The 14659-nt window shown below is 41.7% G+C and overlaps 1 protein-coding gene across 1 annotated transcript; it reads left to right on the forward strand.

Annotated features, from left to right (window-relative positions):
* Positions 1-858: 858 nt before the first annotated feature.
* Positions 859-2911, forward strand: LOC117087552 (heparan sulfate glucosamine 3-O-sulfotransferase 4). Its single transcript, XM_033217884.1, has one exon. It carries the CDS (start codon positions 860-862, stop codon positions 1487-1489), a length of 630 nt encoding a protein of 209 aa, XP_033073775.1. The 5' UTR covers position 859; the 3' UTR covers positions 1490-2911.
* Positions 2912-14659: the final 11748 nt, after the last annotated feature.

Consider the following 14659-nt stretch of genomic DNA (forward strand, 5'->3'; position numbering starts at 1 on the left):
TCAGGCTCTTTGGGCCACATGGCCTCTGTGTTACCTCCTCAGCTCTGCTGTTTTATGGTAAAAACAGCCTAGATGAATATATAAATGAATGAGTATGGCTGTGTACCAATGGATGTTTATTTATAAACATTGAAATTTGATTTCTATATAATTTTCATGCATCACAAAATATTATTATTATTATCATTTTGGTTTTTTTTTTCAACAACAATTCAGTGATTACAAATCATTCTTATCTGTGAGTTATACAAAAATAGGAGGCAGGAGGTAGTTTGCCAATCCTGGACTAGATAAGCTTTGAGGTCTTGTTGAGCTCAAAGATTTTCTAAAAACTACTACAACAAAAATTATTTATTTAATGTATTGAGCTCTTACACATGCCAGCTTCATTGTTCAATGCTTTTTAAGCATTATCTCCCTTAATCCTTATACTACAGTGTGAAGTCAGTGCTATCATTATCTCCATTTCAGGGATTATACAACTAGTATGTAGAGAAATCAAGGGTGTATCTAGGTTAAACATAACTGGTAAGAGATAGAATAGCCATTTAAACCTAGGGATATATAGGGATATAACATTCCCAGGAGAGAATGCATATGCCTTATGTTGCCTTTTCTGATAATACATAGTCAAGATAAGACTAGAGTCTGGAGATATAGGTAAGAAGAACTTCCAAGTGTTTATCAATTTTATTTGGTGGTTGCAAACTAGGTTGTTTATATCACACATTTTGTGCAAAGAAGGTAAGATATTTCTGGTTAGGAAGAAGGTAAGATATTTCTGGTTAGGAAGAAGTTAAGATATTTCTGGATAGGAATAACCATTCTCTTCCCTTTTCCTCCCTCTCCTAGAAATGTGATGCCCAAGACTTTGGATGGGCAAATAACCATGGAGAAGACTCCAAGTTACTTTGTGACAAACGAGGCTCCCAAGCGCATTCACTCCATGGCCAAGGACATCAAACTGATTGTGGTGGTGAGAAACCCTGTGACCAGGGCCATCTCTGACTACACGCAGACACTGTCAAAGAAACCCGAGATCCCCACCTTTGAGGTGCTGGCCTTCAAAAACCGGACCCTCGGGCTGATCGATGCTTCCTGGAGTGCCATTCGAATAGGGATCTATGCTCTGCACCTGGAAAACTGGCTCCAGTATTTCCCCCTCTCCCAGATCCTCTTTGTCAGTGGTGAGCGGCTTATTGTGGACCCTGCCGGGGAAATGGCCAAAGTACAGGATTTTCTAGGCCTCAAACGTGTTGTGACTGAGAAGCATTTCTATTTCAACAAAACCAAGGGGTTCCCTTGCCTAAAGAAGCCGGAAGACAGCAGTGCCCCGAGGTGCTTAGGCAAGAGCAAAGGTCGGACTCATCCTCGCATCGACCCAGATGTCATCCACAGACTGAGGAAATTCTACAAACCCTTCAACATGATGTTTTACCAAATGACTGGCCAAGATTTTCAGTGGGAACAGGAAGAGGGTGATAAATGAGGCTAGAGAGGCAGAGGAAGGCTAGTCAATAGCTAAGGAGGCTCCTTGCCTGAGTCCTTGAATACCCCAGCTTCTGCAGCTTCACTTGCTGGAGTGCCAAGTAGATCTCCTCCTCCTTCATACAGCCAGGATTGCCTCCAGTGCTGTTAGCTTAGGCAAGCAGGTGGATCCCACGGCAACCCCATGGAGGAACCAGGCCCATCTGGGCAGCAGCATCTGGTTGACCACATGGCCACCAGAACCCACTGTTCATTCTTATCTTCTGCTAGTTAATATAGCCTGAAGACAGAGGATAAATAGCTGTCAATGTCAGAGACAGTGCTATTAATGTATATGTGAGTGACAAAAAAGGTCTGCTTTATGGGGGTTCTCACTTTAGCTTGGGGAGCCAGGGTTCTAGCCCTGTATCTGTCACGGGCACTCTGTCTAAACCTCTGCTTGGGCTTCTCTCCAGAATGCACTTTGTGGCTGAGTGCTCCAGGACTCCTAGGGAGCAAGGTCCTCCCTCTAAGGTGTTTGTAGTCTTCTCTTTAAAGGCCTCATTCCACAACCCCTGACTTCCTCCCTCCCCACATCATGAAGGCAGAGGCATGCACGTTCCTCACCAAACACACAAACACACACACACACACGAAGGAAAATAAAAGCTGACACCCCTCAAAGCCTTCTTTCCAAGAGCCCTCTAAATGGGGTTGGGTCTCACTCTTCATGAGTATCCTGGGTTGTGGAGAAGCTTAGCGTATGCTCTTTTGTTCAGATCAGGCCCACGGGGCTGCTCTAAGAGTAAAGTAATTATAACTGAGGTCAGAGCTCTGAGGTTGGCAGAGATGAGTGGCCATATCTGGGGGTAAAAGAAGAAATCCTGTCCTCTTGGTGGGAGGTTGCCTTACCTGAAGACCATCTCTCCCAAGCACTGTGGTTCTGAGGCATGTTTTTGGGTTGAACTCTGTCCCCTAGGTCCCCAGAAGGGCAAAGACCAGAGAATTGACAAGTGTGTTATTAGGAGTAATCCTTAGCCATGTAATGGGGAGAGGAGCAGTCATCATTCTTCCAATTTGCCCCACCACCACCTCCTCGGGCTTCATTTTCTCTATTTAGAGATGGCAGAGAGTGGGGTAGTGGCAAGAAAGCTGACTCCATTCATCAGATCCAGTTTATGGGGGTTGGGGGTGAGCAAGGACTGTCTGCAGACACCCCCATCAAGGGCTGCTGAATGAAGTGTCCCTTCCCATCAGTTTGATTCAATTAAAATGCATCATTTGACATAAAGCACTTGTTCACAGATCTCCAAAACCAGGAATTGTTCTGGTAAAACTGGAAATTTGTATGAGTGGGGGGAGTTAAATCTGTTCAGCTGTTATTAAACTGTCATTTCTCCCGCTAAATGAAAACTGTGTTATTATAAAGCTTAATGCAACCTGATTAATGGGTTTTGATGATGTGTTTGTGTTGATCATCTCCATCTTCCCTTCTCCCCTGGAATGCTGGGAGCATCCTCTCTCTGAGACGGCCAGAAAGTCCCAGAGTCAAGAATGTTCAGAAGGTTCTGTCTGCAGGGCACAATAAATCTTGCAATAGTACAAAGCAGGTAGATCCTAAAAGGAGTGCAGCTTTTCCTATCTTAACCAATCCCAGCAAAGAATGGACTGATACGCCAGATTCATAAACAGCCTTACAAATAATTTTTCCAGATAATAAAGCAGTTATTGAGCTGAAGGCAACCCATATACCTGCACTATCAATGTAAAAGAAGAAACAGATCAAAATGCATACATACACATTTGAAGGAAGAAAACGCACGCATTTTTAGAAGGGCAAACTGTGGGACTCATGTGAGGTTTGGTTTCATAAGCAGAGCAAGGAGTGAGTGAGTTTCAGTCCTCCCTATCCATCAGAGTCAGCCATAGAGTTTGTTCAAGCTTACAGCTTCCTGAGCTCTGTTTCAGATCTGTTCATGAATCAGAAACTCTCAGGCGAGGCTCAGGAATTCATCCTTTCAAAAATATTCTTAGGGAAGCTGGAACTGAGAGCAACTGGAGGAAAAGACTTTCCTGTCTATTTCTTTGCCTCCTCTCCCTCCCTCCTACCTCCTTTTATGCTTTTGCTTTTCTAGGAATTATTTCCAAGGAAAGTGACCTCTACAGTGTTATGGCTTCCCTGCAGAAACGTGTGCTCTTTTGGAGTTCAGTGGCAAGAGGGTTAAGTGTTGCCCTTAGAACTTAGACAGTCAAAGGAGAATCTGGTTGTAGCAATGCTTTAAAGAAACAAATGACCTATTAATCTAGCTTACTCTCATCACCTCCATTCTGGGCAGGCACATATTCATTTGGACCCTCAGTCATACCTACTCTCCATTTTCCATCTCCTTGGTTGTCTGTGTCTTTAAAAACCCAGAACGTCAAGACTTGCCTCCAAAGCATGTGTCCTCACATAAATACGTCCCCAAAATATGACAAGCAAATCCATTTTGTAATGTGGTTAGCCAATGGTGAATAAGCCACTTCACCTGGGAAATAAAAGTGGAGAAGCCCCTTAAATTATTTATACATCCTTGCATACACCAGGAGGTTAAAATTCCCTGGAGAAAGGGCAGAGGGCTAAGCCTTGGGATCTAGGGGATTTTTATATTTAATAGTGTTTGGTGTTATAGTTGAAAACTTGTGGTTCTGAAGAGAAATGCAAATTGGTCATGTTTAAGGTCCATTTTCTTCAGTGTCTACTCTAGCTTGATCCTTGTCACTCTGGGAGTGAACCACTTAACCATGTCCCCTTCTGCAATGTAGAGACTTGACGAAGGAATTATTTTCTATCCAGAAAAGCTAAGTCAACTTGCTGAAATAGAGTCAGGTTAACAATACTTCCACTCTATTTAAACGTGAGCATTGCAACTCACGGGAGATTGAATTTTGTATTTGATTTCAATTAGCAAAGCATAAATTATGTTTAATTTTCTATCCCCCTCCTTTCCCTCAAATGGATGATTCATGGCTCTGGGAAGGCTGCTGCGTGTGGTTCAGAGATGGGAAAAGGAGAATTCATCTTCCCAAATAGTGCAGCTGTCATTGCTCCTGTATTCGTCTCTTTCTGCCAATATCATTCTGTACCTGAAAGGTATGAAAACCTTGACTTAGACCTACCAGCTCAAAACACAACAATAATAATCAAAAGCATCCAGCAGCCCATTTATCTTTTGGACTGTGTATGAAAGTCACGACTTTAGAATAGTAAATATGTGACCCTTCTCTGGGATTCCCTGCAAACTTCAAGAGCCCCTCGGATCAGATTTTAAGTTCAGGAGAGTATGGCCTGCTCAATCCCTTAGCACTAGGAGTCCAGTCTGAGCCTCACTTCTTTAAGACCCCAACTCTTTCCCCCTCTCATTCACCCACCTCTTTATTTCACAAAGAAAACTTCTCATTGCCTCACTATGGTCGGGAAAGAGGTCACTGGTTTTATCCTTGCCTCTGTCTGTGTCTTGGACAACTAGATTTATCAATACGAATGTTAGTTTTCATATCTGTAACATAAGTATACTTAATTCCTGCTGGCCTACCACCCAGAGTTTTTCTGATGATCAAAATGAGATAATAGATGGGAAAGTATTTGAAAAGAATAAAGTACTTCATTGACACAAGAATAGTGATGATGATGCAGCAGAGCAGATGGCAATAAAGATGACAATGGTGATGTGATGATACTGCAGAGATGATGGTGATAGGATGATGACAGTGATGACGATGATGATAATGATGAGCGGATGGTGATGATGGTGATGGTGATGGTAGTGATGGTGATGATGATGATCTGTGGAGCCAATGGTGATAAGGATGATGATGATGATGATGATAATGGTGATGATGCAGAGCTGATGGTAATAAAGATGATAGTAGTGATGGTGATGGTGATAATGATGATGGTGATGATGATGATGGTGATGATAATGATGGTGATGACTATGATGATGATGCAGAGCTGATGGTGATGATGATGGTCGTGACGGTGGTGATGATGATGATGATGATATAATCTGTGGAGATAATGGTGATAAGGATAATGATGGGGATGCATGATGATGATAATGATGCAGAGCTGATGGTGATAAAGATAATGATAATAATGGTATGGTGATCATACTGCAGGAGTGATGGTGATAAAGATGACCATGGTGATGATGATGGTAAAGAAGTTAATTGTGAAGAAGATTAAGAAGGAAGAAGAGGAGGAGAAAAAATGGTTCCCAAAACCCCTTCCAGAACAACATGCCTTTGCAGTGTTCCAAGGAGTATGTTCAGGTGAAAGCGCTGTTTTACTCAGACCAAATGATGATGAGAGTGCTAAGGGAAAGTGAAGCACCACTGATGTGCTTAAAGTCAAGGCCAGAAGAAGAGCTCCCTATGAATGGCACTGAATGGGCTGAATTTCAGACACTCAAATGCAAAACCTTCTCCCCTACCCAAAGACAGGGTCTCTTCTCCACCGAATTCATAGATGGGTTCTCCCCACTGTGGCCCTTCCCTTGCTACATACTCAAGGTTCTTTCAGATATAACAAGGCTTCGAAATTCATTCATACAGAGCCAAACATATTGTCTCGAAATGAAGGTGAGGACGATGTTTTTGAGCTTTCAGGCTGTGTATTCAGTGCTTGAAGTTCTGAATCCTAAAAGTTTACATGGAAGATAGTTTGGAAGCAGGGCACATCCTTAGGAGCAGCTCTCGTAGCTTTCCGGAAATAAGTTGGGATTGGCAGATCTCCTCAGGTTCTTCCTGTAACAAATTAGGGTGGAAAGAGATGAGTTCATGCATTTCCCAGTTTCTCAAAAGAATGTAGACTTGTCATTTTCAGACATAAGAGATAAATGGAACCACTTTCTCAAATTGTGAAATGTCTTATATGACGAGGTAATAATAGTACATTTTCTGTCATCAAGGCAGGAAATCAAGGCTAATAAAATATATGTCCATGAATGGAAGATAAGCAAGAATCTCTAGTGTCCCCGGGCTATGGGAAAACAACGCCGCTCTAGAAGCTGTCGTATTTTATTCAGTCTTTAATTCACACACACACATCTGTGGAGTGACCAAGTGGTAACAGGAAGAGATATGGGGAAGAGCAAAGCTGACTCACCTTGACACTTGGCACTCCCAGCCCAGTGGGGAAGATGCACATGGATTTAGGCTAAATGAGGAGGGACATACGGAGTGTACATGAAATGAAGCAGGGTAGGGGGAGATAATATGGAGGATAACCAACTAGGGGGAAGGGAAAACCACCAAGTACTTGTTGGAATAAAGACCACACTCAGCAGCATTTAGTCTCATCCCAAATTCTAAGACAATTCTTACAAAGCACAAAGTGGTAGACACTAACAAAAGAAAAGGTAACAATTATAAGATTGAGTAATTAAGAAGACAAATATTTGGGAGGGGGGGAGAGAGAGAGAGAGAGAGATGCATAAAGAACGTGGTTAACAAGAAAAATATTTGCCCAGAAGGGAAGATGCTATCTCTTTTTTTTAAATGACAATAGCCAAGCCATTAATAGGGAACATAAATCCTCCCAGGCTCCTTCTACGACCTATAGTTTCCTTGGTATTGTCTTTGGTCCAAGTTCAAGGGATATCTTTGATGATACCCTTAGGTGTCAGCTGCCTGTTGACTCATACATCCAGAAGGAAACACCAAACCACTAGAAATTCATCTTTTCTGAAAATGGGCTAAAATCAGTAATAGTTCAAATTAAAACACACTTGCACAATACACGACTTTAATTAAATTAACATATAAGGTAGACTTGTCCTCTAGCTCAGGGATAATCAGGTGTTACAGCCGTATTTTAAAGATGGGGACTGTAAGGAGTTGGGTTTGCAAGAGACTTTTCCAGACTTCCAAAGCAAGGTAATGACTGAAGTAAAACCATGAAGTGGCTGGCTCAGAATAGTGGGAGAAGGAAGTGACAGTGCAGCCTGCCCTAATAATGGTAGTCAACATGATTTGAAAGAGTATTTTTCTAAGCTCAGGAAAGGTCAGTTTGAATAGCTGTGATCCTGTCTAATCATTCTAGACCATGTGGAAAAAAATTATTTTTAAATAGGCAGGAGAATTGATATTGAGTTTTAGTTGCAGACAACAATGACATGGAGAGTCATCCATGAGGCTGTGAACAGACTAGAACTACAACAGTCTTTCATTTTTGGGGATCAGAAAGATCTTCATCACAGCTTCTTTCTGGCTCTGAGTGGACTCATAAATCCCTGTTGTTGTAATAACTGTGGGGCATAAGAAGGACTGACTGTGAGATACGGAGCTCTTTGGGGTTAATACTTCTCAATCTGGCCAGTTTCAGACATCACAAACCCATTCCCTGGTTCTTTTCCAGGAGAAAATAGAGATCTGCATTCAAACTGAAACCCAGAACAATAGAGATTTCTCTTATTCCTGGGGTTACCTGGCCCCAGGAAGTGCTCCCTAGCAAGTTTTCTGAATGAATCCTTTCAGGGATGGGTTATCTCCGTATTTAGCTTCTTCTCCTTTACCATTTCCTTCCAGAGCCACATATCACATGGTGTCTACTGAGCGAAGCCTCCCCTTACAAAGATGTCAGATTATCTATCCCATGAACCTTGGGAACCTGGGTCCCATAGCTCTTTTTTTCCAGAGCAGGGTATTTTGAGAAAAAGGAAAAAAAAAAAAAAGCAATGGAAAGTCAGAGAAGACATTTAGGGTAGCACTGAGCACCAGGAAAAGTTGATGCAGGAATCCTAGTGCAGGTCAATAGTGGGGCTGAGAAATTTGGTGTAAAGAATCGTCAGAGTCCATGTCATATGTCTTCATTGTACTGATGCAAAATTAGGAATTACCTTGTCTTGCCTAAGATAACACAGAAGAGCAAGGCTTCCAACCCAGATCTGTTGACTTCTAGTCCTGTGCACTTCCCACTACCCTCAAATCAGAGACTCAGGAGATAATTCAACTGTACTTAAAAGTAGCTTTGCCCCTCAAAAGACATGAACTCATTCTTTTTCATGGTTGCTTAGTATTCCATGGTGTATATGTGCCACATTTTCCTTATCCAGTCTGTCAATGATGGGCATTTGGGTTGGTTCCAAGGGACATGGATGAAGCTGGTAACCATCATCCTCAGCAAACTAACACAGAAACAGAGAACCAAACACCGCATGTTCTCACTCATAAGTGGGAGTTAAACAGTGAGAACACATGGACACAGGGAAGGGAACATCACACACCAGGGCATGTTGTGGGGTTGGGGGGAAGGGGAGGGAGAGCATTAGGACAAACACCTAATGCATACAGGGCTTGAAACCTAGATGATGGGTTGATGGGCGCAGCAAACCACAATGGCATATGTATACCTATGTAACAAACCTGTACATTCAGCACATGTATCCCAGAACTTAAAGTAAAATTTAACTTTTTTTAAAAAAAGATCAACTCATAAACAATCCTTCAAAAAAAAAAAAAAAGGTAACTTTGCCTAACAGATTGGTCTTGGAAATGGAATGTTTCTAAAAATGCTAAGAGGATGGCTTTTTCTAAAGGCAGGGGTTAAGTGTATGCTTGATTCTGAATGGGCCCCAGGCTTCTCTCACTGGAATGTAGTCCAACTTTTTCTGACAGCCTTCCGAAAGCATCAGAAGATACTGATGAGATATTCACCAGGCTGGACTGACAGTGCTTCAGAGTCCTGCAGAGAACACAACTGCAGGTGAACCTAGACCTGTGCATGTGTTGGATCAGTGCTCATAGTTGTCTACTGCCCTTTGCTGGCTCTACATCTCATTTGTCAACCATTAGAGCAGTTGCTTTGAATAGGGAGCAAGATGGTGTTCTGAGGAAGCCATGAGCAATTATCTCTATCCAGAATCAACTAAATTAGACACAAGCACAAGGAAGAATATTTAGGCAGTGATAGTTATTAAACCAAACCAAGGAGCTGTGAGATCTTTTTATTTATTTCGTTCCTCTATTGTTGAATAAGCATTTATATATCATCACTACGCCAGGTGCTAGAGAAAGGTTGTGAACAAGAAGTCCCATTAAACTGTCCTCATGAAACTTTAATAGGAGAAAGCTGCCCATCTTTCTCTTGTTAGTACAAGAGCTGTCCAGCCAGTAAGCAGGAATGGATAGGATGCTTTCTTGGGAAACACAAAAATCTGGAATTTGATAATTAAAGCGAGCTTGGGCTGTAGAAGATACTGGATATCTCCTTCCTTTATATCTCAACTTGAGAGGAGAGTTGATATTAAGCTTTTTGAAAATTTCTAACTTATTTTTCCAGCTCCTTTCTACCTAGAAGAAACATAAAATATCCTGGACCAAAAGAGAATGAAATGAGCTGGAATTGCAGGATTAGACCAGAAGCAGGTTGGAGGAATGACAAATTATGGTTCATGAGAGGCTGAGAGACCATGATTTCATGTCCTGCTTACCTCTACAGTGGGTCCACAGAGGCAAAGATGGGCTAATACACAGCAACCTTAACATGGTTCTTTGCTGGACCATGGAAGGACATGGTCTTCCTTCCTGGCCAAATTTCGAAAAGCTCCAATCTCTTTGGCAGATCTACCTCTGCCACATCTTTGCTTACAACTCAATTACACCTGTGTCTCTGTAACAAAGGATATTTACCCTTAAATGTCTTTAGAGGCTGAATTTTTGTCACCAGTTTGTTTCTAAGATCATGGGAACAGCCTTGGGACAATCAAAAATCTACAATAAAGGCAAAACAGAAAAAAAAAAAAAGAAGTAGTGGATGTTCTTTCTGACAACTCATGGAAAAAGCAGTATTTAGCAACCACTTTGGTTCCTTCTTTCCCTAGAGAAAAGAGCAGGACGTGTTTGAAGATGAGGCTGCAGGTTCCACTGTGACTCTGCAAATCGAAGGCGAGAGATAGCTTGATCAAGCAGGAGAGAGCTTCTTTTCTGTCATTTAGGGAAGAAAACATTTCTTAGTTTTCATCCCAGTGGAAGCACCTGTAAAGGGTGTCAGGGGAGAGGACCTGCTTCCGTGAATGCTTGGGAAAAGGCCTTTGGAAATAAGGGCTTTTGTTACCCTGGGATTCCTGCTGAGAGGAAAGGAAAGAACAAGCAATAAAATAGGAAGTGTTTATGCCATAGGCACCAGGACGAGGTCTGAGTCTAAATCACAGACTCACGGACCAGTCCCCAAGCCGGGATGAATCCCATTATCCATTTATTCAGGTCTGGCGCTCACGACAGAGAATACAGATTGAGGTCCTTATAAATTTCTGGTTTCTAACCTCAGCTGGGCCCTCCGTTCTGTTATTCATTCCTTTTATTGGTCCCTGGGAAACTTTTTTTTTCAGGCCCCTTGTATTCGTTTCTGAGACCTCCCCAATTTGTCAAATGTTCTATCCCTATACCTGTTCTCTCCCTCTTGTTCTCTTGGCCAAAGGAACTGGCTTCATGGAGAAAGGTGAGGTTGTCTCTCTCCGCCTGTCGTTGGACTTGGATTACCTCATGCATTAAACGTATTCAGTGATAGCGCCAGCCTCATAACACATGTGAGGATAGGATGACATATATAAGGAGCTTAAAAGAGAGAATAACAACAACAAAAAAAGAGCTCAGTGGGTTTGCTGTTATTATTATGAAATTTAAAAAATACTAGCTGTGGCATGAATCCTTCATCCTCCACCCACATCTCATCATTTCCTACTTTTGCATCGGATTCTTCTCTCTTAACCTCCAGGATCTGGACTTTATTCCTGTATCCTCCTCTTCACTTAGTCTCTATAAACATCAGTCCAAAATAGAACATCTCATCCTTAATTTAAAGAATAAAAATAAAAAGCCTTCCTGTAGCACTTTTCAAAATACCATACAACATCCCACTGTCATGGCTAACGTCTTTGAAAGTAGATTTTACCCTCTCTCAACTCTCTCAATTACTTTCCTCTTCTCATACACCTGCCTCCTGATATCTGCTCCCATAAGTCTAATGCAATGCTTAATAGGACCATTAATGATGTCATAACTGCTAAATACAGAGGGCATTTTTAGCCCTTTTCTACTTCATCTCTCTGCAGCATTTGACACTGCTGGCCATCTTCTTGCACAAGGAAGCTCTCCCACTTCTGTTTCCATACCATTCCCCTCTCAGACACCTCTCCCAGCTCTGTTCTCATCCTGTCTCACCCTTACAGACTCCTTCTTTCTTTTTTTTTTTTTTTTTAAGACAGGAGTTTGGCTCTTACTGCCCAGGCTGGAGTGCAGTGGCGTGATCTCAGCTCACCGCAACCTCCGCCTCCCGAGTTCAAGCGATTCTCCTACCTCAGTCTCCCAAGTAGCTGGGATTACAGGCATGCACCACCACGCCGGGCTAATTTTTTATTTTTAATAGAGATGGAGTTTCTCCATGTTGGTCAGACTGGTCTCAAACTCCCGACCTCAGGTTATCCGCCCACCTCGCCTCCCAAAGTGCTGGGATTACAAGCATGAGCCACTGCGTCTGGCTTTCTTTAAAAAAAAGAAAAATAGGGGAGGTGGCTGTCTTTGGATCAGTTCTCTTCATGCAGATGTTCTGAATGGTCTCATTCACTACCATGGTTTAAACAATGTCACAGCTAAATCCCAAGCTTATATTGTGAATGGCCATAGTTCCTAACACAGGTGGTGATAATAGCCTATCCAACAGCTATCTTCTCCCTTTTCCCTTGTTTAAAGAACCCTGCTTTTGTTTTGGTAAGTGATGGCAACGTGTGGAGGGAAAGAGGACCTCTTCTCTATCCCCAAGGAATGACCTGCGACTAATCTAAGCAATTCACGTGAGCTCCTAATAGCCAGTGGAGCCTGAGCAGTGGTCAGCTCAGAGATTCTCAGAAATATAATCTTTAAAGATAGATAGATATATACATAAAGATGTATACATATCTTCACTGTCATATATATACACACACATATATACTATATATATAAAATACATATATATAAATATATATTATTTTTATTACTAGGTAAACTTAAACATTCTCATGGTTTTAGACACTCTCTATGCTGGTGACTACAAATTGCACATTTTTAGCCCAGAGTTTTCTCTTGAACTTCAGATTCTTATATCGAAATACCATTTGGGAATATCATAGGCATCTCAGTCTCAATACATCCAAATCAAATTTCAGATGTCCTAAATCATCCTAACTTGTTTCTCCCAATGTTTCTCCATCTGAGTAAATGACTACTTTGTCTTTCCAAGCCAAAATCTATATTCACTCTTGCTCCTTTCTTTCACTTATACTTTGCATATAATTTAAAAGCAAATATGTCCAGAATCCAGCTACCTCTCATCACTCCCATTTAGGGCTGTTAGATTTTGCAAATAGTTGCATAAGACATATTTATGTTAAACATTTGCATTTATCTTACTGGTTCTTTTGAGGTCTCCCCCATAGTGGTCTACCTTTCACCAGTTTAGTCCCTTTTCTATTTGTAATTTATTCTGCATCTGGGGCCATGTTAACTGACAAGGGAAACTGATTATATCGTCCCCTTACTAATACACTACTTGTGTAATACCTATATTAGTCACTTACTTCTTTAGCTGGAAGTGACAGGCAGCACAACTCAACTACGATTCAGGACTAACGGGAATTGACTGACTCATGGAACAGATTTACAAAAGGTGGCTGGCTTGAGGTATAATTATATCAATAATTTAATAATATCAGCAAGTGTTCTATTTTTCAACCCCATCCTTTTTACCCCCCCGTCTTTCAGCACTTTAGCTCTGATGATCTCTTTTTTACTTCATTCTTAGAGTTTTTTTTGGCATGAGATCATTACAACTGCTTGTAGTCTAACCTATATTACTCTTAACAATTCCACAGAAGAAAGCATTTTTGTAAGGGCTCCATAAAAAAAAAAAAAAAAGGGTCACGTGGTCACTCAGAAACTAATCGCTGTGGCCATAGATCTGGAACACTCTCAGAGTCTGGCTTAAGTCACCCTCAGGGACTGGGAAGAGCCAGCCCCTATCCTTATGACTTGGGAAACATAATTATTGAATGGAGGAGCATGATTCCAAAAGGAGATCCTAGAAAAACCAATTTTCCAACCAGTTTTCCAACCCAGCCTGGTTTCCTTTTGCCCCCTTTCTCCCAGGTGGGGAACAGCATATAGCAAAGTGGAGAGTGTACAGGAACAATGGGGACTTAGACCCAGTAGCTTCTGCCATCCACATGGCACAGGCTGTTGGCCATTTTTGCCCAACGGAATATTTTTCATGATTCCTTGTTTCCTGCATGATAGATTCCAAATGCCCCAGCTTAGTGCTTAAGGACTTGCACAGTCTGTCCCCAAACCATCCCCCTCCAGCCTCTTCTCTGGCAACTACTTCCTACTCAATGCTCCTGCTACACTGATTTCTCATCATACCCTACACAGTTTCTGCTATACTTCGTACTTGTAATATCTTCCCTACACCAATCTTTTCTTTCTATGCACAATATTACTCATGCTTAATGCTTTAAGACCTGGCTGAAATATACCTTTTGTGATTCCCTTAATGCTTTAAGAGCTGGCTGAAGTATACCTTCCCTGATTCCCCAGCTGAATTGGTTGTCCCATCCTCTGCATTTTAAATGCTCTACTATACCACTCAAGATCATGCAACGCCACTTCTCTGAGTCATCGTTTTCCACTAGACTGTGAGCTCCTTGGAGGTAGGAATGTCTCATTCATCTCTGTCTCCCTGATGCCTGGCACTGGGATTGATACAGGAATTGTTGAACAAAGGGATGCATGAAAGGTTGACCAATCAAGTAAATGCATTATTTAATGACGAGAGCACCAGGCAGAGTCTTCAATCTTCATTTAAGCCCTCCTTCCCACCTCTTTATCTAGCTTTCCCAGCTGTGGCCTCTTTATCCACTGAGCTTACTGATCTCTTATAAAGAGGTAATATGACCAATAAATGAACGAGAAGAGCTGCTCACATTTCTGAAGAATGAGAAACTTCCTACTTTCACTGTATGTTTTGCCAGGTTATGATGGACATCTGACTTTTCATCTGAAAACCTCATTAAAGGCCTCAAGAGGTAAGATAAACAGTCTGAGAAAGACAGTTTTTGTCTCTTTTTGTAACTCTTTGGAGATTCCACAACCTCATTTGATGCTCCTTTTAGCATTT

This window comes from Trachypithecus francoisi, unplaced genomic scaffold, assembly GCF_009764315.1.
Source record: "Trachypithecus francoisi isolate TF-2019V2 unplaced genomic scaffold, Tfra_2.0 Lachesis_group10, whole genome shotgun sequence".
Classification (NCBI taxonomy): Eukaryota; Metazoa; Chordata; class Mammalia; order Primates; family Cercopithecidae; genus Trachypithecus; species Trachypithecus francoisi.